This window comes from Myotis myotis, unplaced genomic scaffold (assembly GCF_014108235.1).
Source record: "Myotis myotis isolate mMyoMyo1 unplaced genomic scaffold, mMyoMyo1.p scaffold_m19_p_19, whole genome shotgun sequence".
NCBI lineage: Eukaryota > Metazoa > Chordata > Mammalia > Chiroptera > Vespertilionidae > Myotis > Myotis myotis.
In genome coordinates this window covers 17,546,780-17,571,361 of record NW_023416323.1, presented here as the reverse complement: position 1 = coordinate 17,571,361, position 24,582 = coordinate 17,546,780, and the positions used below count along the sequence as shown (strand labels likewise).

Sequence of the window (24,582 nt, the reverse complement as noted above, 5' to 3'; positions counted from 1 at the left end):
TGACCAGTCACTATGACGTGCACTAGCTCAATGCAGGAGCTGCCCCCTGGTGGTCAGTGCACTTCCACGGGCGTGGGGGTGCTGGGGGCTCACCCACGGGCGTGGGGGTGCTGGGGGCTCAGCTAGAAGCCAGGCTCACGGCTGGTGTGGTTGTGGGAGCCTCTCCCGCCTCTGAGGCAGTGCTAAGGAGCAGCGAGCCCAGCTTCTGGCTGGCTAGCACAGCAGTGGTGGCAGGAGCCTCTCCTGCCTCTGCAGCAACGCTAAGGACCCCTCAGGGATGTCTGCCTGCTGACTTAGGCCTGCTCCCCGCAAAGGTCCTGGACTGCAAGAGGGTGCAGGCCAGGCTGAGGGAACCCCCCCTTTCCGCCCCACCCCCACCCCCCAGTACGCAGATGTCATGCACTGGGCCTCTAGTTTTCTAATAAGGATTATGTAGTGTCTGTAATGAGCTGACAACCCTGCTAGGAGTTTTCTGTACTTGTGTTACATTATCACACAGTAGCTTCCCCCATGTCTGATCATGGTACAGTCTGTTACAGGTGAGGAAGGAGTGAAGTCATCTGCTCCAGAGTGTAAAATGAATGAAGTGGCAGAGCCAGGGTGTGAACCCCAGTGTCTGGTTTATCTTCCTGGACCCTTGCCTTTGCCTGCTTTTCCCCAGGGGTCCTCCTGGGGGCTTTCTGAACTATGTGATAGAATGACCTTTAAAGTGTACTGGATCATTTCTGTCCAGTTGGAATGCAGCCATTTACCATAACCAATAACTTCAGTCTCCAGTTGGTTAATTCATCCCATGCTACTGTCTAATACAGGGGTGGAGAACGTCCAACCCGTGGGTCATATAAGGCCCGTGAAATCTGGCTTGGCCCTGCCAAGGCATTAGGGGTGAGTTAATTAAAAGTTTGACCAAATATAGCAGGCTAATTTTTAAATTTGGTATGGCCCATGAATGATGTGATAAGTATCCAAGTGACCCTTGGCAGGAAAAAGTTTCCCCATTCCTGGTCTAATATGTACTTACAGTATGCCATTCACTATCTAGGTCAGTGAGTAACAATTGGCCTTGCCTTGAGAGTTGTCTACGGAATAAGATAGGAAAGGAACAGATGTCAGCTCTTATTAGCAGAAAGAGAAGGAATCATTTGCAAAAGATGAGGAGGAGACTTGATGTAGCCAATAGGGATGACACTATCAGGTTAGTGACAGGCCATGAAGTTCTGTTACCCAGGACGGGGAAGACTCAGCTGAGTACTTAGCAATGTGAAGTGTTGTCTATTATGAGCTGTCTATTTAGGGAAGGAGCTACACCCCCCCCCCCCCCCCCTACAAGGTAGCCACTGATAGTGTCTGTTGCTAGGGAGATACAGTGTGTAACTTAGATGCCTTCATGAAAGACTGTTTCCATTTGTTAGCCAATCTTACTTTGAGAGTGGTGTTTAGGATCTTTGGAAGATAGTACTAACAGAATGGTTATGTATTTTAGCTTATGGAAGACTTGCCACAGTAGAGAAAATTTTTCTAGAATAACAGCTTAATCATTAAGGAAACTCTAGATTGTTCAGTGTTTCTATTTCCTAAATCTGTAAAGACTTGTTAATCTACATTAATGAATATTGTACCAGAAGGCTTAAAGAATGCTAAAGACTTAAGAATAAACTAGTTTTGTACATTTACTAATGAATCCTGTGGTTCTACATTGTTTCAGAGTTTTTGCGTTTTTAATTTTATAGATATATAATAGAGGCCCCATGCACAGATTCGTGCACCGTTGGGGTCCCTTGGCCTGGGATGAGCCCTCTCGCAATCGGGGACCCCTTGGGGGATGTTGGAAATCCAGTTTCGGTCCGATCCCCACAGGCCAAGCTGAGTGATCCCACCGGTGCACGAATCTGTGCACCGGGCCTCTAGTATGCATATAAGATTTTTGGTTAATCTCTTTCCGCCCTCCCCCCTGCCTCCCTTTCCTCTGAGATTCATCAGTCTGTTTCATGTTTCCATGCCTGTGCGTTGAGCTTCTGCCCCCTGGTGGTCAGTGTACATCATAACGAACAGTAGAATGTATATATGTATATATGTATATATATATGTATATATATATATATATATATATATATATTTTAAAATATATTTTATTGATTTTTTACAGAGAGGAAGGGAGAGAGATAGAGAGTTAGAAACATCGATGAGAGAGAAACATCGATCAGCTGCCTCCTGCACACTCCCTACTGGGGATGTGCCTGCAACCAAGGTACATGCCCATGACTAGAACCTGGGACCTTTGAGTCCACAGGCTGACGCTCTATCCACTGAGCCAAACCGGTTAGGGCTATATATATTTATATAGACTAGAGGCCCGTGCACTGGTGGGGTCCCTTGGCCTGGCCTGCATGGATTGGGCCGAAACCCGCTCTCCGACATCCCCCAAGAGGCCCTGGGTTGTGAGAGGGTGCAGACAGGCCAGGCCGGGCCAAAGGACCCAACCGGTGCACAATTAGGGCTGGGGAGGGACGGCGGGAGGGTTCCAGGGAGTGCCCGGCCCATCTTGCCCAGTCCCATTCGGCCGGACCCCAGCAGCAAGCTAACCTACTGGTCGGAGCATCTGTCCCCTGGTGGTCAGTGCGCGTCATAGCGAGATTGGTCAAACGGTCGCTTAGGCTTTTATATATAGAGAGGTCTACTTGGAATGTTCTGTCACTTGCAGTTATTGAAGAAACCACTAGGTGATGCTAAGAGACTTGAATTTCATATTGTGGAAGATGGACAGTGAAATGGCTTTTTTACCTGCTTGCTCCTTAAAATACACAAACCCAAAGTAATGGGCAGAAGTTGGCATCAGTTAAGGGGAGGGTTGATTAGAAACTAAAGATTTCTATCCAACCAATACATGCTGTTTCCCAGCTGAACGTTGGAAAGAAGTCAGCTAGTAGTCAATTTTAAGTTGGATCTGTTCTCTTAATTCCATAGGGTTTGAATGTCTCATTCTCCAGGGGTGCAGATTATACTGGGTGTGTGGCTTAGTTAAGAACATAAGAGGAGATGGCTTTTCAGTGGAGCTGAGAGCAGTTCTTAATGTTTTTGTACCTGCTTCCTTTTTCAGAGTGGAGTTAGCCTTGTCATAAATGATTTTTTTGTTTAACAAGATGTGAATTTAGAGTGCTTTTGATTATCTATAAATATATTGGTTATTTTGTGTTTTGAGTCTATTATAACAGTTGACATGGAAGGGAAGTTTTAGATCTTTCATACCTGTCCCTGGCCATTTTCTTTCCATTTTCCCCCAGTGTGTCTGTATTGAATAGGAATTAATGTCATCAAGCCCCTTCTCCACCTTCCTCTTGGACCTTCACCCCAAACCCTCACCCTAGAAGACTTCGCCTCCTATGCCCTTGAGACCCTGAAACCTGCTTCTGCCCCGTCTACTAGTTCAAATTCCCTGTCCTTCTGGATCACTGTTAAGGGTTCTCCTGGCCTGTCGCGTAGACATGGTGCTGCTTCTCTTGCTGCATGTGTTGTCAGAGTGCACACTTCCAGCCCAAGCTGCAGGGGCCTGTGTGTGTGTTAAGTATAGAGATGTACTTGCTGGTCTGTGATTGTAAGTGTACTATTTACTGGTGTCATCTGAATACCTCTTTTCAGCACCTCTAAAAAGTAAACTCATTATCTCATCACAGCACAGAACAAAAAGTCTTTCCACTCATCCTGTTGTATTTCTTCTGTGGGTAGAAGGCTCTATTATCCCAGCTGGGGACGTGCTTCTGGTATCAGCTGCCATTTGTTGTCCTTAGCCCTGGCTGCCTCAGGGTTTATCCAGTCCTTGCGTTGGGCTGAGCATCTCCTCCACTGACCCCTTTCAGCTTCGCCTGCCCTGTGATGTCCCTCCCTCCCTGGCTGCAAGCTCTCCTGCAGCAGGGCCGCGCTCAGCCATTTCCACCTCTCCATCTCCGTGCCTCCAGCAGTTGGTGCCCAGACAGGGCTCTGCCAAGGGCAGCATGGCGTTTAACAGAGTTCCCGGGTTAGGCAGTTGATTTTGAGTCTTACAGTTCTGTAAAAACTTAATTGGTTCTAGATATAAAAATACCATGACAAAGATTTATAGGTGTCATGCTGAATGTTCATTTGGGATTGATGCTTATTTGAAAATGCAGGGGTTTTTGTAGTGTTTATATTAAGTAATTTCCATTCTGGGCACACATTGGAAATTATGACTGTTGTGATAATATGGCTCTAAGACAAGATGTAAAAATCTGTTTTAAGTAGATCTTAACCTGTGGAGAAAAGTTAGTATCTGAAACCTTAGAGCAGGGGTCCTCAAACTTTTTAAACAGGGGGCCAGTTCACTGTCCCTCAGACCATTGGAGGGCCGGACTATAGTTTAAAAAAAAAAAAAACTATGAACAAATTACTATGCACACTGCACATATCTTATTTTGAAGTAAAAAAACAAAACGGGAACAAATACAATATTTGTATTTGCATGTGGCCTGCGGGCTGTAGTTTGAGGACCCCCGCCTTAGAGTCAAAAGATTTTAAAGTGGAACCCGTTGTCTCCTGAGAAGAAAGAGCCCAGCCTCTGGAGTCAAGTAGACCCAGGTTCACGTGTCAGTTCAGTTATGTGACCTACACCAATTACCTGACCCCTCAGCCTCAGTTTTCTCATCTGTAAAATGGGAGTGATACTGCTGTTTGCTTGATAGGGTTAAGATGATTATGAATAATACAGATAAAACAGCACAGTGTCTGCCGCATAACGGCTACTGTCTGTGCTGGGTATTATCACATGGAGGCCCCTGGTTCAATTCTGTAAATGATCCATTACTCATAGAAGGCACAGTCCTGTTCCCTGTAGTAAGAGCGGTGAGAAGAGTTTTGCAAGCTTAGTCTAGATTCCATTGGGTTCTCTTGAGCTTGTAATGGTTTCCTTTTTATAAAAGGGAAAATTATTCCCTGTGCTTCCTCAATTAGAGGAAAGAGGGCATTTACTCTCACAGGAGGGATGGAGGGAGTGTGTTGACGTTAGAATTTTGCAAATTAGTTCCTTCATTTAATGCTTAAGTCTGGACCAGCCAGTCCAACTGTGTTTTAGAAAAGGCTTCTTTTGTTTGAGCAGTGCCTTGGAGGGATGCTGCCATTAAATGTATGGTCACCTGTGCTTCTTTCTTTCCGAGTGCACAACGTAAAAGTAAAGGGAGGCTGTGTGGTCTGGCCATACACAGACTATGCATTTCAGGTGCTGGATGTGTTACCTTGCTTCTGTGTGATCACAGGCAACTACTTAACCTTTCAGGGCCTCAATTTCCTTATTGGTGAAAGGGGATAGTGATGGTACTCCTGGATTAATAAGGATTAAGTACAGCCAGTTAACATGTAAATTGTAAAGCACTTGCTAAGTGTAGACAGTGTCCATAAATTGTAGCTGTCACTGTTACAAGTGTCATAAGACATTTCTGAAAAAAATAATATTTAAAGCATTTAATTTTAAAAATCATTACAGCATTGTAGAAGGGGATGGCATTTACAGCCATCTATGAAGCAGAGTGATGCCCATGGGTGAAATCCGAGGATAAGAAGCTTGTTTCTAAATGGAATAAGGGAATTCCCGTGTACAAAACAGTCCCTAAATTCGACTTCTAATGAAAAATACAATTCAGTTAGTAGAAGATGGTAGTCCCCAAAAAACAGTAATTGAGCACCCACTGTGTGCTGGAGTAGTTGCTGGTGATTCATTCAGACATGAAGGAGACTCAGGCTCTGCACGGAAACCCCTTTATAGCCAAGGTCTCCAAGACCACGCTGTTACCAAGGCAGGCCTAACTCAGTCTTTAAGAGAAAAGCCTGTCTTTTTAAAATCCTCTAATACTGACATTTGTTTCTTATTAAAATAGTTCTCATGCTTCCTAGTTATATTCAAACAAGAAGACAAATGTTGGTGTTTGGGAGAAATCTTTTTAAAAATTTTAATCATTAAGTAATGTACATGATGTTGAATGGAGTGAAACTTTAATCCTGTATGCCTTTCCTTTGGATATGTGTGGTATTGGAGGGGTTTTGAACACTCTCCCAGATAGAGCATAAGAATTTACTTCAATGTTACTCACTAGATGTCATTAACTTCTTAAATATGCTTCTTTACTCTTTCAGAGTTACTGGAGAATGTAACCCTAATACATAAACCAGTTTCATTGCAACCCCGTGGACTGATCAACAAAGGAAACTGGTGCTACATTAATGCTGTATCCTTCTTAGATGCTGTCCCAAGGCCGACTTACTACAGTTTTCTCATCCTCAGCCTCCATGGGGCATCTACCCTAAATTTTGAATCCAGAAATGTGGTTCCTTAGTTTGCCTACCTTGCTTCAAAACAGTGTTATTCCTCATGCTCCAGAAAGATTTGTTGATCTGGTAATGACAGAATCAGGCAAGTTTTATCCTTAGTAGAGCGATCCCAAATACTAGGGCAGAGTGACCATTTACAAATGGAAATTTTGTTTTCATTGATTTCTCTTGGTTGAGCCAAGTGCTGATCGCAGAGCAAACCCTTAAGTGGGTATCAAAGGCCGTTACCCCCGTGATGATTTGGTTTATTCTCTTTTGTGTTTACATATCTAAGTTGTTTAGTGTCCTCGGCTGATTTAGTTTTATGTGCTCGTGTGCTTGATGTGCCTTTTGGAAACTTAGTGTCTGTCTCATTTCCTTTACACTTCCTTACTGCCAATACTTAGACACTGCAGGCACTGGTTGCTTGCCCTCCGATGTATCACCTGATGAAGTTCATTCCTCTGTACTCAAAAGTGCAAAGACCTTGTACTTCAACACCCATGATAGACAGCTTGTAAGTAAGGTGCTTAAAAATCTATTGAAGGGGAGTGGGTTTTTCCCTCTCTGATTATTAGAATCCAAATAGTTTAGCAAAGTTTTTGATTTCCTGCAAATGAGCCCTATGCTATTTAAAAAAAATTTAGTATTCATGATATTGTATGGAAGTTATCCAGAAATGGAATTGAAGCATTGTTTATCTGTTTTCTTTAGAGTCTGTGAAATAAATTTTAGTGTTTACTAGCTTATCACTTAAAATATACCAAAAGCTTATATAGAAAAGATTTAAGAACTGTCTAGCTGTTATAGCATTGGTTGCCTAAAATTTGCTATCTTCATACTAATTAATATTCTACTTAGCCATCAAGGCTTTTTAATAAGAGCATTTCTTATAAAATAATGTACTTCTAACATTTTCCCCCCTCGTGTTTAGTGTTCGGCTAATGAATGAGTTTACTAATATGCCAGTACCTCCAAAACCCAGACAAGGTGAGTAAAATGAGCTCTTCTGATGTATTACATATTGGGAGCTTGAAGTCAGATGACTGAATTTGATAAATTCAGTCTTATTGGGAAGAAAATTTTTTTAAAAATAGATGTTACTATACCTACGCTATTTTCAGCATTGGGTGGGTGTGGGAGGGAGTTTTGATGATTTTGCTTTTTGTCATTTTTAGGCTTCCTTTTTGTTATGAAAATCTATGTTGTTTCCATTGCAGCTCTTGGGGATAAAATCGTGAGGGATATCCGCCCTGGAGCTGCCTTTGAACCCACATATATTTATAGACTCCTGACAGTCATCAAGTCGAGCCTGTCTGAAAAGGTTTGGGACTCCTCTAACGTAGCCACTGGAGTGTTGCCTTTTACTCCATTTTGTGCCTTAACTGTTGCTTACTCAGGGCTTGCCCTCTGTGTAAGTGCTGTGATTGGTGGGTGTGTTCAGTAGATTTAGGCTTGTTATGGAGTCAGTTGCTTGGATTAATTTAAAGAGGTTGGTGATAATCACAATCAGAACCAACTCACGTATCATTTACTGTGCACCAAGTACTGTTGTAAGTTCTTCCGTATATTAACTTACTTAACCCTGTGAGGAAAGTATGATTATTCTCTCCTTGTTATGCTTGAGAAGAGTGAAGTCATTGCTTAAGGTCACACAACTTATACATGGCAGAGCACGGCTTTAGCTTCAGCTCCTTAATCCCTGTCCTGCACTGCCACTCAGGTCCAAAGGAGGCATTTGGGGCTGCTAATTTCATGACTCCCAGTGTAAATGAGAGTCCTAGGCTTGTGTAGGGAGGTGGCCCTGGACAACTAGTTCTTCTTCTTCTATTTCATTTAACAAAACACCAACTTTTAAATAACTTTTCTTATAAAAGCAATTGCATATTTATTGTAGAAAATTTCATAAATACAGAAAAGCATAATAAAAAAAAACACCCCATTAGTTCCATCACTTAAGGATAATTGTTTAATCTGTCTCTCCTTTCCTCCGTCTTCCCCTCCCCCATCTCAGCTGTCCAAAGAAAAACTCACATGTTTCAGGGGGAAATACTTTACATGAGAATGTGTTGAAAATTTAAGAGGAAGCATAGTTTGAATATGCAGGTAATTACATTCCCTGCAGGTCTTAGATAGTGATCATAATAATCGGTTGGAATTAATGTGGTTACATTTGCCCTTTTCAGGGTCGACAAGAAGATGCCGAGGAATACTTGGGCTTCATTCTAAATGGACTTCATGAGGAAATGTTGAACCTAAAGAAACTTCTCTCACCAAATAATGATAGTAGGTTATGATATATTTGCTACAAAAATGTGTGAGAACATTTTCTTAAGAATTATTTATTTTATTTTATTTTTAATTCTCACCCAAGGATAGTTTTTTCCGTTGATTTTTAGAGAGAGAGTGGGAGGAAGGAGTCGGGGGAGAGACAGAAAGATACATGGATTAGTTGCTTCCTGTATGCACTCCAACCGGGGCTGGGGATTGAACCTGCATCCCAGGTATATGCCCATAATTGGGAATCGAACTGTGACTACCTGGTGCATAGGTCCAACCTCAATCACTCAGCACACTGCCTGGGCTGTTGTGTTTGTTCTTGGTGTAGAGAAGCGGTTCTCAACCTGTGGGTCATGAACAATGAAAATACATCCTGCATATCAGATATTTACATTACGATTCACAACAGTAGCAAAATTACAGTTATGAAGTAGCAATGAAAATAATTTTATGGTTGGGGGTCATCACAACATGAACTGTATTAAAGGGTCACGGCATTAGGAAGGTTGAGAACCACTGGGTAGAGTCTTGATGTAGAACACACCCTGATTTTGTTCTTTTTTTTTTTAAAAATATATTTTATTGATTTTTTACAGACAGGAAGGGAGAGGGATAGAGAGTTAGAAACATCGATGAGAGAGAAACATCGATCAGCTGCCTCCTGCACACCCCCTACTGGGGATGTGCCTGCAACCAAGGTACATGCCCTTGACCGGAATCGAACCTGGGACCCTTGAGTCCACAGGCTGACGCTCTATCCACTGAGCCAACCCGGTTAGGGCCTGATTTTGTTCTTAAGACTACAAATGACAAATCTGTGTAGGTGATGTCTGTAGAACTTTTTTTATTTTAATGTTTTTGCTGTTCTTGTGAAGAGTATCCTAAGCAGACTGTCTGTTTTCCAGAACTTCCTATTTCCAATGGACCCAAAAGCTACTCAGTTAATGAGGAAGAGCAGGAAGAACCAGGTGAAGGAAGTGAGGACGAATGGGAGCAAGTGGGCCCCAGAAATAAGACTTCAGTCACTCGCCAGGCGGACTTCGTTCAGACCCCAATCACTGGCATTTTTGGGGGACACATCAGGTTCATGTTTTTCTGGAATATTTTAGTATTTGCCTTTTTCAAGGTTCGGAGATTTTGCTAAAGCGGGGAGGTGTAAGACTTGTCCTAAGACATTTTGACATGCTGGTTTCCCTCTACACTTCTGTGTACTCTCCTCTTGGACTTCTAACACTTCTCTTGCCAGGCACCACTGCTTTCATCCTACCCATTGTGGCCTTTCGGCAGAGGGTGTTATACCCCATGGACCTGTCTGCCCCCCCCTCACCCCCCGCTCCTGACTCCCCTCCATCAACATTTACATTCCCTCAGCGCAGCTGTTCACAGCTAGGGTGGAAGGGAAGAGAAGAAATTATGTATCTGATTGGAGGACTTGTAGGCACTAGACCAAGTGAGTTAAAAGTTAAGGGGATGTAGGAGAGCTACTTCTCCATAAAGGAGGACATGTGGCCTCGCCTGGAATACCTGGCACCTCCTGTGCCCCAGTTCCCTAAACCAGCTGCTTTACATGCATTCACCAAATCTCCCTAAAAGGCTTTTATTTACATACGTCAGCCACTCAGTACTGATGTGATGTTGAATTCAATACGACGCGTATGTACAGGGAGATTTACTCATCCGGTCTGAAAGGACCTCATTATAGCACATTTCCTCCCTGAAGGCCTCATAGCAGAGCCTACCAGGGTGGTGTTTTAGTGAGACTCTTAGCCTTTCGTTGTCCCAAATGCTGTGTATCCACAAGAAATAACACCCTTTCCAGGCATCAAGGGTTAGTTCAATCTCTCCCTGCTCTAGAACAACTTAGATTGAATACCTTTCAACAGGCCAATGAAAACCTCAGAAAAGACGCACTGACTCCTCACAAGCTAGTCAGTGATGCTGGAGGACTGGATTTAGTAGCCAGTCGTGCCATGTGACCTTGAACAAGTCACTGCTGTGCCCTTTGCCGCGAATTACTTCCAGGGCCCCTTTCTGTTCTGGAGTCTCTCCCGTGTCAGCCTGTGGCCAGGTGCGCTCTGGGGAATGCCCAACCTCTGATCGCTGCCACTGTAACTTGTTTTTGCCAGATACGGCTCCTTGGGTTGGGCCTTGTTGGGAGAAGAGAGCAGGGGTCCAGGTCTGTGAACAGCAGTGAGAAGAGGCCGAGTGTGACCTGAGCTCTCCATTAGACCAGCAGCCTGATGTTAGCATTCTTGGGACACTCACTTAGGGATGGGAGAGAGGGTGATGTGTGGACAGAGCATCATGTTTTTGCCCAGGTGTAGTATCAGAATTACAGTGCCACCGATGGCCAACACACCCAAGTTCCCAAATTTGTCGGAGAATGAATCATGGGAAAAGCCAGAATCCACTTTGCGGCATGTCTGGCTTAGCCTGAATGGCTCTGCCATGGTCACTCGCCTCAGCCTCTGGGTTCTTTGTGTTGAAATTGGTTATTGATACGTCTTTTTGAAAAATGGCAAAGGAAAGAAAAGGAATTGCTTCTTATAATTTAGGAACTTTTTTTTAGGATGCATAGCAGCCATCGTTAAGTATGATTCTCTATTCAAACAAGTTGAAAGGTTTTCTTCTAAAATTCACCCTGTTCTGGTGGCTTTTCAGTTTCCACAGAAAGAATATTTTTTTGTTTGTTTGTTTTTTAAATCTTTATTGTTGAAAGTTTTCCATATATTCCCTCAGAAAGAATCTTTCCCCACCCTTTTCCCCCGGGATGCTTTTGAAAAACTCTAGGCCCTTTGAACCAAGAGACCACTTCTTGATTTCTTCCCTAACTTTAATTAGTGGTTTTCCCACTACTCCTCTTCGGAACCAAGGGAGGGGAGGAGTGTGGACATGCTTCCTCAGACTGTGTTGGGAAAGCAGTGTATGAAAATCGAACCCTAAGCAGAAAAGCTTTCAGCTCACTCTTCATGCATCTGCTCTAAGAAGTCTGAATATCTAGCCACACCCATTTTATTCTCTCTATAAACTAGGTCACTCAGGCTGCAGAAATAGAATCCCTTGTTGAACTCTTGGAATGTTTCCTTGCTGAGGCTAAGTGACAGATGGGCTCAACACACCATTTTTACTCAGAAAAACTTAGAAAAAGAAAAATGAAATGAAAAACCAGCTAAGAAAACAAGGTTGAATTGGCAGCCTTCTTCTTGAGGGAGGTAGCCCTGTTTCCTGGAATGTTAACTTGTTTTTTATTATACGCACCCTGCTCCTCTTCTTTGTAAGTCATTTTTATAGGGGAAAATGCCATTAAAAATATTCTGTTTACCTTGAGGTTTCCTCTCTTTTATTAGAGCAGGCTGTGATACTTTGAGAAAATAAAATGTGTCAGCATTTTGAGGCCATGCTAGATAGTCACATTTATTAACTGGTGTATTATATAAAATGTGGAGAGGAGGTGAAGGAGTTTGAAGGTGAAATATGTTTTCTTCAGAGCCCTTGAATAGGAAATTGTCAACTGCTGGATTTAGTTGCTAGAAATAGTTAGGAGGTGGCAGTCAGCAGAATTATTATTTTTTTGTTCTTAATCCTCACCCGAGGATATTTTTTCATTGATTTTAAGAGAGAGTGGAATGGAGGGGGAGAGAAACATCGACGTGAGAGTGACACATTGATTGGTTGCCTCCCGCATACACCCGACCAGGGCTGGGGATCAAGCGACACCTAGGAGGTGCCCTTGACCAGAATCGAACCAGGCACCTTTTAGTCCATGGGCTGACGCTCTATTCTCTTAGCCAAACTGACTAGGGCCAGAATTATTTTTAAATTCAGTATATTTTTGGCTTTTCTGTTCTCTCTGGTCTTCTGAAGGTGATATTGAATAATCTTATTTTCAGTGTTTATTCCTCTTCTCCTGTTGGATAATCTTAAGAGAAAGTGGGAAGGAGTGGTCTCTTAAGTTTTTTGTTTTTGTTTTCAATTCTTAGGTCTGTGGTTTACCAGCAGAGTTCAAAAGAATCTGCCACCTTGCAGCCATTTTTCACGCTGCAGTTGGATATCCAGTCTGACAAGATCCGTACCGTCCAGGATGCATTGGAAAGCTTGGTGGCAAGAGAATCTGTCCAAGGTTATACCACAAAAACCAAACAAGAGGTATATTCACAGTTGATCCTGAACCTGTCTACCAAGGCACTCGGGTATGGTGGAAAGAACACAGAATTAGGAATGAGGACAGGTGGATTTGAGTTCAGCCTCTTAAATCAGTTGCTTAACTTTTTTGGACTGAGATTTTTCACATTTTTAGATGAAATGGTTGAAACAGATGATCCTAACAATCTCCTTTAGCTCTGAGTCATGTAGCACAAGGTAACGGTCTTGCAGATTATTTATCCCGAGTTGTGTTTAATTTTCTGGCTATCTAATCATGGTACCACAAAGTCATTGCTACCCCTATCAGAGGCTGATGGCTTGTTTACATTCCTGCTATCATAGAGCACAGTTTCATGAGATTAGTCAGGACATAAAAGAGATTCATAGCACATCTGTTTTGAATTTGATTGTAGATCTTCCAGGACATTGAAGTAGAGGAAGTCATTGTTCTAGTGCCTGTTGCCCTTTGATTTGATCTGGAAAAGATAAAAGCCTTTCAGCCTTCAGGAGCGGAGACACAGATTGTGGCTCAATGTGGTGCACCTGTCAGCTCGATCTGGCAAGATGGGTAGATTCTGCTTTTGAGGGCTTCCTAGTTCCTGGCTGTCCAGATGTGCCAGTTTATGCCTGTTTCCAGCTCTTCAGTTGAGAATGTCTTCTCCATTATTGTCTTAAATTGTGGCAGTGAATTCATACATATGTGTTGGGAAATGAGTGCAGGCTAGTGGGGGACAGTGCTTTTTTGAACAGTTTGTAGTATTCCTGTGAAGCTTGATTGAAATAATAGTGTGTAGTGACTGCAAGGTGAAGAATGACATCCACTGTAGAAAACGTGTCAGATCCTTGCATAGCCAAGGTGAGCATACCCTTGCCTTGCGACTCGTGACCTGAGTGAAGAACAGAAGTAGGATGTGTTTCTCTGGGGACTTCAGTGCCTCTGGGGTCTCCTGCATTGATTGGTGAAGCCAGCTCTTGGGAGATTTGCAGAAACTATGCCTAATCCTTTACCATATTTTCTGATTCCTTCTCCTGGGCAGTTTTGTTTAAAATTAAAAGTGGTGGAAGCCAGTGTCAAAATCTTGGCAGTTGGCTTTGTGAATAAGCTAAGCAGATTCTAGTGGTGGGACTTAATAGAAGAGAAAGCTGGGGGTACTTGTTTCAGCGAGGTTGCTTTGTGTGGCAGGAATGTGAACTTGGTTGTGGGGACTGTCCACAGCTTGTTCTCTGGCAGCTGTGACTCCGGAGGTGGATGCACTGTCCTGGCCACTGGGCCACTCTTCCTGTGCTCTTCTTTGAGCCAGCTGTGCAGGTCTGCCTACTCGTCCTGCTGCGGGGGCTGTCCCTGGGCTGTCGGGAATGCCCTTTGTGATGTATCTATTGTTCCCTCTGTTACTTCTGCTGCAGTTAAACTTGGAGTTTGGGGAGGAGGTGGAATGGGAGGTATGAATTGAGATAGAGGTGGTTATTGGCCTATTGTCAGAGAGTGTTAAGGAACGATGATTTGTTCTGGGTAGCAGGCTGAGAGGAAGGATTCAAGAAAGAAGTGATGTTTTGGCAGAGCCTTGTAGGTTAAAAAGAACACTTCTAGCTGTTCTAGCTCCATGGTCATGATGGTGTGTGGTTATCAGATAAGAGAACACTCAGAAAAAGCAGATATTTGAGGAAGGAACACTTTGGACAACTTGTGATATCTGTAAAGAGCAAATAACACAATTTCTGGAATGTGGTTTTTTAAACTTTTTAAAATATCAAGTTGGTTTTTAAAAAAATAATGTTTTTATTGATTTGAGAGAGAGAGAGAGAGAGAGAGGAAGGGAGAGGGAGAGGAAGAGAAACATCGATGACATCAGTCAGCTGCCTCCTGTATGCTGCCACTGGGGATTGAACCCACAACCTGGGCATGTGCCCTGACCATGAATTGAACTGGTGACTTTTTGGTCCATGGGATGACACTCAACCAACTGAGCCACTCTGGCGAAGCCCAAGTTTAATTTTATTATACTTTTAGATCAAATGTCTGTGGGTGGGGGGGAAGGGGGGACGGAGACGCAGGATGATGGTCCATGGGAAAATGTGATTAGGGTCTGCTTTTGTTGAGTGACAAGAAAGTATGCCTTCATTTGTCTGGAAACCCAAAAAACACATTTAAGAATTTCAGATTAACCACCTAGTGAACTGCTTGAGGCTTAACCAGTTAACTGCCATGTGTCCAAAATGGAAACCATCCCCACACGCCACGATTTAAAAATATTTTTTTAAAAAAATATATTTTTATTGATTTCAGAGAGGAAGGGAGAGGAAGATAGAAACATCAGTGATGAGAGAGAATCATCGATTGGCTGCCTCCTGCACGCCCCCTACTGGGGATCGAGCCCCACAACTTGGGCATGTGCCCTTGGTCGGAATCGAACCTGGGACCCTTCAGTCCATAGGCCAATGCTCTACCCACTGAGCAAAACCAGCTAGGGCATGCCACGATATTTTGAATTTAATTGCATCTATAGACGCTTATGGTGCACAATAGGTTAAGGTAAAAATGACAGGTCACCACACTGAGAAGCATCCCAGAGATACTTCAATCCAGCTCTCCCAGTTCTCAGGTGAATCCAGAGCCATCATTCCTAGTTTCAACTGTTGAGCTGTGGTCACGCTTTTCATTCAGTCACAGATTTCCATTCAATCACAGATTCTGTTAGATACAGAAACACTAGAATACAAAGATACACGGTGGGCATGTTATCTGTTCTTAAAGAGTTTATAAGTATAGAGAACAATAAAGGAGTGAAGTATTTTTTGTGAAGTTGCATTTTAATAAGCATTCATTAGACCTGTGAAAGTATATATTAAGTTGCATTTAATAAAAAGCATTTATTAGAAGCTATGAAAGGGTTAGAATAAGTAGTTTTAGAGTTAAAGCATCTGATTCAAGAAACATATCAGCCTCAGTTTTATCAACACTATGGGAGTTATTAAAAAACAAGCTAATCCTATCTAATAAAAGAGAAACATGGTAATTAGCGTACATCTGCTACCCTTCCCATTGGCTAATCAGCGCGATATGCAAATTAACTGCCAGCCAAGATGGCAGCCAGGCAGCTTGAAGCTAACATGAGGCTTGCGTGTTTCAGTGACTGAGGAAACCAACGTTCCCCGCCTGCCTTGCCGCCCTCTGAGCTTGCAGTTTGAAACATTGTTACAAATATAGAAGCTAAACAAAACCCCAGAAACCTGCTTTCAGCCCACCGGGATCTCAGAGCTGGAGTTGATACAGTGTTTCGATTATAGAACCCAAACAAACCAGTTACCTGCTTTCAGCAGCAGAGGCCTCAGAGCTGGAGCCAGAGCTAAAGCTGGCCCAGAATAAAAAAAGAAAAAGATAAAAAGGAGCAGTTGGGAGCTTCAGTCACCCGCCAGCCTGAAAACAGCCCTCAGCCCCTCACCCAGACTGGCCAGGCACCCCCAGTGGGGACCCCCACCCTGAAGGGTGTGTGACCAGCTGCAAACAGCCATCATCCCCTCACCCAGGCTGGCCAGGCACCCCAGTAGGGACCCCCATCCTGAAGGGTGTGTGACCAGCTACAAACAGCCATCATCCCCTCACCCAGGCTGGCCAGGCACCCCAGTGGGGACCCCCACCCTGATCCAGGACACCCTTCAGGGCAAACCAGCCGGCCCCCACCCGTGCACCAGGCCTCTATCCTATATAGTAAAAGGGTAATATGGCTCCCAGCACCGGGATCAGCAGAGCCGTGAGGCCTCCCAGCACCAGGATCAGCAGAGCTGAGAGGCCTCCCGGCACCGGGATCAGTGTGATGGGGCAGCGCCCAAACCCCCTGATCACCCTGCGGCTCTGTGTGTGACAGGGGGCGGGGCCACAACCTCCCCATCGGCCCTGCCCTGAGTGTGAGAGTGGCGGCGCTCCAACCCCCGGATCAGCCCTGCTCTGTGGGTGATAGAGGGCAGCGCCCCAACCCCCCCCTCCTTGGGCCCTGCTCCGTGTGTGATGGGTAGAGCCATAACCTCCCCATCGGCCCTCCCCTGAGTGTGACAGTGGCGGCGCCCCAACCTCCTGATCGGCCCTGCTCTGTGCGTGACAGGGTACGGAGCCCCAACCCCCTGATGGGCCCTGCTCTGTGCGTGACAGGGGGTGGCGCTGCAACCTCCCCATCGACCCTGACTTGAGTGTGACAGGGGGCGGTGCCCCAACCCCCCAATCGGCCCTACCCTGAGTGTGACTGAGGGTGGCATGGCAACCTCCCGATCCGCCCTGCTCTGTGCATGACAGGGGGCGGCGCCCCAACTCCCCAATTGGCCCTGCTCTGAGCCCGACCAGGGGCTGCACCTAGGGATTGGGCCTGCCCTCTGCCACCCGGGAGCGGGCCTAAGCCAGCAGGTCGTTATCTCCCGAGGGGTCCCAGACTGCGAGAGGGCACAGGCCGGGCTGAGGGATCCCCCCTCCCCACCGAGTGCACAAATTTTTGTGCACCGGGCCTCTAGTAAATATATAATTCAAGGTACCACTAAGTTAGCTTTTTTATGGTTATGCCAATTTGTCATTAGTGCCACAGAGCAAAGATTGTTAACGTGAGTTCACAGATGGGCTCAGGCACCCAAGGGATCCTCTGCAGTGGTGTTTACAAAGATGTATGCATTTTTCTAAGAAGGACACCAGTAGATTTCTAAGGTGTTAAAAATATCTCACAACCCCGGAAATGTCCAGAAGCTTTGCCATGTACTGTAAGGAGTCGGCCCTCGGAGGTCTTTGAGTGGAAGGGGCGTGGCCTCTGCTGCCTGGAGTCAGGTGGCCGCTGGACCTGTGTGCTTTGTGTCCCAGGTGGAGATTAGCCGGAGGGTGACCCTGGAAAAGCTTCCTCCTGTCCTCGTGCTGCACCTGAAACGATTTGTTTACGAGAAGACTGGCGGATGTCAGAAGCTCATAAAAAATATTGAATATCCTGTGGACTTGGAAATTAGTAAAGGTGAGAAATATGTAAGGCAACAGTGTTTATGGTGACAGTACTCCTGGAAACCAGTGGGCATTTGACACATGAGCATTTCTGAAGAAGGTCAAGATGAAGGAATTTCTTGACCTTTAATAGACCTTTTTTCAAATTCTCATTAAAATGGCTTTTTAAAAATACAGGCAAAAATAAAATATCTTACTAAATTAGAAAAAATAGGTTTTATCCATCAAAATGAGTATCAATTTATAGTTTAATGGTACAAAACAATTTTTTTTTATACTATGTATTAACAACTGTGTGCATCAGCCTGGCTAAATGGGCTTTTTTTAGTGAATTGGGAATGTTCCCTATTCTGGGGGTTTCTCTGACCCGGTTGCAGTAACATACCTTTTAGGTTTGTGTGTTGCCACTAGTCTCCATCAGGTAACCTGGGCTTAGCAGCAGCGGCACATTCTTGGCAAAAGCACCAAGCTCAGGTTGTCTTGCTACAAGTACAGCTTGAAGCAGCTTTCCTTGAAAGCTTCAGAATTGGTGAAAAATGTTTTCTGATAATGAAGCTTGATCAGGAGCAACACAAGTTAGAGGTGATTCTCAAAATAATCAGAGTGTCTGAAAAACAGGAAAGAGGATGGGATGGCATCTCTGAGTCGGGTAGAGCCCCGGGTCCCTGTCACCTTTCCTCCCTCCCCTCCCTCCCCACAGCACAGCACCCACTTGCCCTGTATTTTGGGCCAGATGACTCAGGAACTAGTGGGTGGCAGCCTTATGCTTATGATCGGCTTCTACTACCCCAGGGATGTTCCATTTCTTCCTGTGGCTGAAAATTTGGACTCCTGTGCTAGTTTATGGTCCTCCCCTCCTCTCATAGTGAGCTGCTTCATTCCTAGGCAGCATGTTTTTCTGATCCCATCTGAGGACCAGAACAGGGAAGAAACTCCAGCGGAGAATCACATACTGGGTCATCGTCCCAGTCTGCATGGCTTTCAGGAAACAGCCAACAGTCCAACAGGCATCCTCTGACCCACTCTTGCACCTTCCCTCACCCCCAAATTAACCACCTAGATGGACTGACTTGTGTGGTTTCCTACAGATTTTATTTGCATGGCGTTTCTTGTTACATGTATTTTTATATCAGCTGCCACCTCAGATGCTTTCTAGAAAGAGAAATGACAGAGTTGAGAAATAGAGAAGGAGCCAGTAATCTCCAGGTGAACTCTTCCCAGCATCTGAGTGGCGCTTCTATAAAGGGGAACTGGGTGCTTTAAGGCAAGAGACCTGGCCTGCACCAGCTGGTAGTTGGAACCTCTGTGGAGAAGCCATATACTGTTGTGTAATTGAAGTTTTGTGGCCTGACTCCCATGTGAAATATTCTGCTGCCTGGGTTTTCCAGGACTGTTTTGGTTTTGTTTTGTTTTTGCCTGTAAGTGGGCAACCCACCCCCCCTCACTTTTTAGAACATCTGCTTTTAAGGGGTTCCTAGCATGAGCTTAATAGTTTCAGCATATTGCTCATATTTCTTTGATGGGTTGGTTGCTGATTATGTCTTTTACTACACTGCACAGCTAATTTCATGGGCCACTTTTTATGCAAATAAAGGATGGAGTTTTGTTTCCCTGGTCTACCAGGTAGTTCTGTGAGTGGAGACGTGTTAGTCTTTGCTTCTGTTGCTCTGAGACTCTGTAAGTGCTTTTATAGATCGGAGCTGTTGATATTTTGTTTTTCAGAGCTGCTTTCTCCAGGAGTTAAAAATAAGAATTTTAAATGCCACAGAACCTATAGACTATTTGCAGGTAAGTAAATTTGTACACTAATTCCCTATTAAAGCAATGATAAAAGGGTTTCTACTCAGGCACAATTTTGCCATAATGCCACTTAACATAAAGAATAGATTTCACTATTGGTATTGCTATGGAATTTTTAAGTCAGGAAATCATTTGAAAATGTGTATTTTACCTGAAATTTGGTGCTTGGAATTTGACAAAATACCCTCTTGGCTCTAAACTGAGCCCAACATAAGACCTTGTTTGACATGATTGTTTCTGTCTCTGAGACAGAGGAGTAGGTTTAGGCCACCAGCCTGGCACTTTGAGAATGTGACCTTTTCCTGCTGCCGTGTGGTACCTGTGGTACATGGTGCTTGGAGTGGCTGTGACACGGAGACACCCAGCTGGGTTAGGAGTCCCAAACTCTTCATATGGCACTGTCAGGTGTGCATGAGAAGGTGGCCTGAGCTCACATGCTTCTCAGTCAGGCACAGGAATCCCCCTCTGGGGTGGTTAAGGGGGGTGCTGGACAGCCCTGTCCCAGAACCGGGAGCCTAGAGCTCCCTGTGGTTCCAGCTTGTCTTCTAGGCTTTTTTCCCATTCTTTCTCTTCTATAGCCTGAGTCTCTTGTGCCTTGGAAGCTTTGTATCTCTTTTGATAGTTATTTGCAACAGTTGTGTTTGCTTTTCTGGCTGTCTTTATTAGCGTTTTCTAGCTTCTTTGTCATCCTTCCTTTTGTATTGCCTTCGGTGAGGTGGGTGCTGTGAGTCATCATGGAAGATATTTCATAGAAAACTTAGGATTCTCATTTTTTCATGTAATATAGCATATTCCTATATCACAATCAGTTCCATGAAAATTCTCATCCTATATAATAAAAGGCTAATATGCAGATTGACCAAACAGCAGAACAACTGGTCACTATGATGTGCACTGACCACCAGGGGGCAGATGCTCAACGCAGGAGCTGCCCCTTGGTAAGTGCACTCCCATAGGAGGAGCACTGCTCAGCCAGAAGCTGGGCTCACGGCTGCAGGTGGTGTCAGGAGCCTCTGCCGCCTCCACAGTAGTCAGACATCCCCTGAGGGCTCCCAGACTGCGAGAGGGCGCAGGCCAGGCTGAGGACTCCCCTCTCCCCCAGTTCATGAATTTCATGCACCGGGCCTCTAGTAATATAATTCACTAATTCCTTCTAGTGGGTATTTAGGTTTTTCCATTTTTTCATTGTTATAAAATCTGTGTCTAAGATTCAGATACTCTTTTAGAACAGTCTCAAAGTGGTCTTGGCTAGATCAAGGGCATGAACTTTTTGTAGGTCTCTGGGTGTGTTTTCAGATGTTGATTACTTTATACTGTGGCTCTGTGGGGGTGTCTTTCATGTTCTAATTTCCAGCGTTCGCTCTAAAGTATTAAATATTCAGCTGGCTGATGCCCTAACCAGTTTGGCTCAGTGGATAGAGCGTAGGCCTGCAGACTCAGGGTCCCAGGTTCGATTCCAGTCAAGGGCATGTACCTTGGTTGCGGGCACATCCCCAGTGGGGAGTGTGCAAGAGGCAGCTGATCAATGTTTCTCTCTCATTGATGTTTCTAACTCTTTATCCCTCTCCCTTCCTCTCTGTAAAAAATCAATAAAATATATTATAAATAAGTAAATAAACAAACAAACAAACAAATATTCAGCTGGCCGATAACCCTTGCCTAAAGGGCTGACAAATGGAACAACCCTATTTTATCAGGATTTGTTTTATTGTTTGTGACGTATTGAACATTTAAAAGATGTTAAGATGTACGTATATATCTTTTTATTGTAAATTGTTTAAGGTCTTTGTGTTTGAATAAACTGCCTTGTGTCATTAAGTTCTCTCTCCCCCACCTATTTTGGTAAGTGTCTCACAAGACAGAGTTTTGGAGGTAGTCTGATTTTTGGTGGGTGTGTTTATGCTGTTGGTGTGCAGTGCTTGTCTCACTGGGTCCCCCACCGGGCCCTCTCTTCCAGTGGTCTACCATCACGGCAGCAGTGCGACGGGTGGTCACTACACTACGGACGTCTTCCAGATTGGTCTGAATGGCTGGCTGCGCATCGATGACCAGATGGTCAAGGTGATTAACCAATACCAGGTGGTGAAGCCCGCTGCAGACCGCACAGCCTACCTCCTCTATTACCGCCGAGTGGACCTGCTGTAGCCGCCTGTGCGCTGTGTGTGCCGACACCTGCTTGTAGAACCAACTCTCACTGACTTCTTTCCTCTCTTTAGTGGCTCTTTAGAGAGAAACTCTTCCTCCCTTTTGCAAAAATGGGCTAGAATGAAAAGGAGATGCCTTGGGTTTGTGCACAACATAGTTTATGGTGTCTTCTAACTTCCAAATCAAATCACTTGGCTGAAACAGACTGTCGCTTGATTTAAGAAAATACACAAAAATCCATAATTTTGAAATAATGCTGATTCCTGAGTTGGAGGGGAGCTTGCCTTTGATTTCCAGTCTGATTGCTTAGTAGGATGAATTCTGCACCAGCAACGACACTTGTAAATTTGTGAAAATGAATTTTATCTTTCCTTAAAAAATGAATTTTTTAATCCATCACACTTTCTTCCCCCACCCTTTAATTTTTGATAAATGATAAAAATGAGCCGGTTATTGGAGAAGAAATAGTTCTTCAAAAAAAAAAACACACAAAAAATGAGTTGCTGGTTTCTAATAGGAAAAAACAACACATTTTAATAATTGTGTGACGAGAAACTGCTTACTTACACATTACAGATCAAATATTTGGAGTTAAGGTGTTAGTCACATAGATGGGTGATTGTAACTTTATTGCCATGAAAAGATTTCAAATTGCATTCATGCTTCTGTGTACACATAATGAAATAATGGGCAAAATAATGAAGATTGATCTCAAGTCCACTCTGTTTACTTTTGCTGCCTGCTCTTCTCTAATGCCGCGTCTCCAGTTGTACACAGTTTAGTGATGCCTAGGATATCAAGTTGTCGCCCATCAATAAAAATCACTAAGTTGGTCTGACACTGTGCTTGGTGTTTCTTTGACTGAGTGCCTTTTCCAGTGACGGGGATGCAGGCTCTTGGATCAGCTGACGTGTGTGAGAGAGACGCGCCAAGACAGTCTGTGCTTGGTTAATGTTTCCCAAGTGAGAACTGGATGGGTAAATGGGATTGGATCTTCGGATAGCAGAAAAGGGGAGGTGAAGTCTCCCTCAGTTGTTTCTGTGCTGTGTCTAACCCCCCCAGTCTGTCCCTCCATCACCACCACCCCCCTCCCCCCCGTCTACTGCATTATCAGCGTCACCAAAGTGGTGGGTTTTGATGGGCCTAGCATCTTTTGTATGCCACTGGGGCATCTTAACACCGGATGCCACCCTCGCATCGTGGAAAGGAAGCCTTCCTAGACCGAAGAGGTGGAGAGGAGGGATGGCCACACTCGGGCCACCCCTGCGGCTCTTGTGCCACTAGTGCCACGCTTTTTCACCATGCAAACAAGTCATAGAAATGTCCTTGGATCTCCAGACAAGCAGTTGTACATGGTCTGAGCCTGCTTCCCAAGTTCTCCCTCCTGCCACCTGGTGTTCCCAGTCGTAGCCTGTGCACCTCCCACATTCAGAGCTTGCAGTCCTATCACTGGCCACGCGGCCTACTCACCCTGTTGTGACCCTACTCCGATTCACTCGGCCAACTTACAAGTCCTGTAACAATTAGCCTCTCAATGAAATAACGTGCAAGTGTTTGGAAGCCCAATTAACTTTGGGAGAAGCAACCCACACCAGCAATAACCCAGCTGAAGATGAAATGAAACCCATTTCTGAAGCACTTCATTGAGTTCAGGGTTGTCATGCTGTGAGCCAGGATGTCATGCTGTCATCCTGTCTCTCCTGTTGGGCACGCTGATCTGTCCTGAGCAGGCACTCAGCCTCCACCGATGGTGCTGGCCATCCTCTCCCAGCAGGATAACGTGGCTCCTCAGATGTAAAGTTATGAGACTGACGCCCTCTCAAGAACAGGGCCCTCTGGCCTGAATGCCTGTCACAGGAATCGAACAAGAGGCCACAAAAGAATGTTATTGCTACACAACCTGCTTTCAAGTCTCAAAACACATCCTGTGTGTTTAGATGAGAAGTTTCCCCTCAAATAGGGCTTTCTACATAATTTTTAAATTGCGAAGGTGTATATTGTGTCAAGCCCAAAATATGTTGGAAATGACTGAGGTATTGAGAAACTTCCTTTGAAAGGTCTCAAGTCTCTCAAAAGTGGTCGAGATGAACTAAGTCCAGTGGGACATTCGGTGTCGGTCAACATGTGCTGTGCAGCGACACTGATCCACTTTTTTTTTTTTAAACTCCAGTTTTATTGTGGACATTTTTAATATCCACTTTCGGAGTTCCAACTGAATCCACAAACTCCTTTCGTTATTTTTTAGTATATTTTTATTGATTTCAGAGAGGAAGGTAGAGGGAGAGAGAGAGAGAGAGAGAAACATCAATGATAAGAGAATCATTGATCGGCTGCCTCCTGCATGTCCCCCATGGTGGAATTGAGCCCACAACCTGGGCATTTGCCTTTGACTGGAATCGATCCTAGGACTTTCCAGTCTGCAGGCCGACGTTCTATCCACTGAGCCAAACCAGCTAAGGCTGATCCACTCTTGAGGTGCTATCCCCACTGGTATGCCCGGGCTTTTAAATTCAGCCGCCTGGTAGCCTGCAAAGGGCTCCACTGTTACCTGCAGGTGAGGATGCTGGGTTTGAGAGGTGAAAGCTAGCTTTGTTTGAAAGAGAGCCTGCACACCACCTAACAACTCCCACGTATTTAGACAGATGTAGCCTCCCAGTTTTGCTTAAGCTGGATCAGCACACCCAGCTGCAGACAGAAGCACGTAACTCAGGAAGGGACAAAATACATAGCAAGGAGATGCTGGCCTGGGATTAAGAATTATCTGCATCTGGTCCCTGGAGTGAATGATTGGCTCGTGGATAGAGAATCAGATCATGCTAGTAAATCCAGCACTTCCCTGGGGTCCCGAGAGAACGGTGGGCTTATCCATGTTACTGATTCTTAAGACTTTGAACTCAATGTTTAGTATTTTGTGCTGCAATGTGTAGGGTTTTTGC

The 24,582-nt window shown here is 44.6% G+C and overlaps 1 protein-coding gene across 1 annotated transcript in view; it reads left to right on the top strand.

Moving 5' to 3' along the window:
* Positions 1–22,486, top strand: part of USP10 (ubiquitin specific peptidase 10) — a 63,542-nt gene extending 41,056 nt beyond the window's left edge. Inside the window, exons 5-14 of the mRNA XM_036345266.1 lie at positions 6,139–6,230; positions 6,720–6,829; positions 7,247–7,302; positions 7,533–7,636; positions 8,499–8,598; positions 9,498–9,675; positions 12,573–12,738; positions 17,570–17,714; positions 19,424–19,489; positions 21,459–22,486. Coding sequence (XP_036201159.1) covers positions 6,139–6,230; positions 6,720–6,829; positions 7,247–7,302; positions 7,533–7,636; positions 8,499–8,598; positions 9,498–9,675; positions 12,573–12,738; positions 17,570–17,714; positions 19,424–19,489; positions 21,459–21,646 — 1,205 coding nt within the window. The 3' untranslated portion in view covers positions 21,647–22,486. The remainder of the gene's footprint in view (positions 1–6,138; positions 6,231–6,719; positions 6,830–7,246; positions 7,303–7,532; positions 7,637–8,498; positions 8,599–9,497; positions 9,676–12,572; positions 12,739–17,569; positions 17,715–19,423; positions 19,490–21,458) is intronic.
* The last annotated feature ends 2,096 nt before the right edge of the window (positions 22,487–24,582 follow it).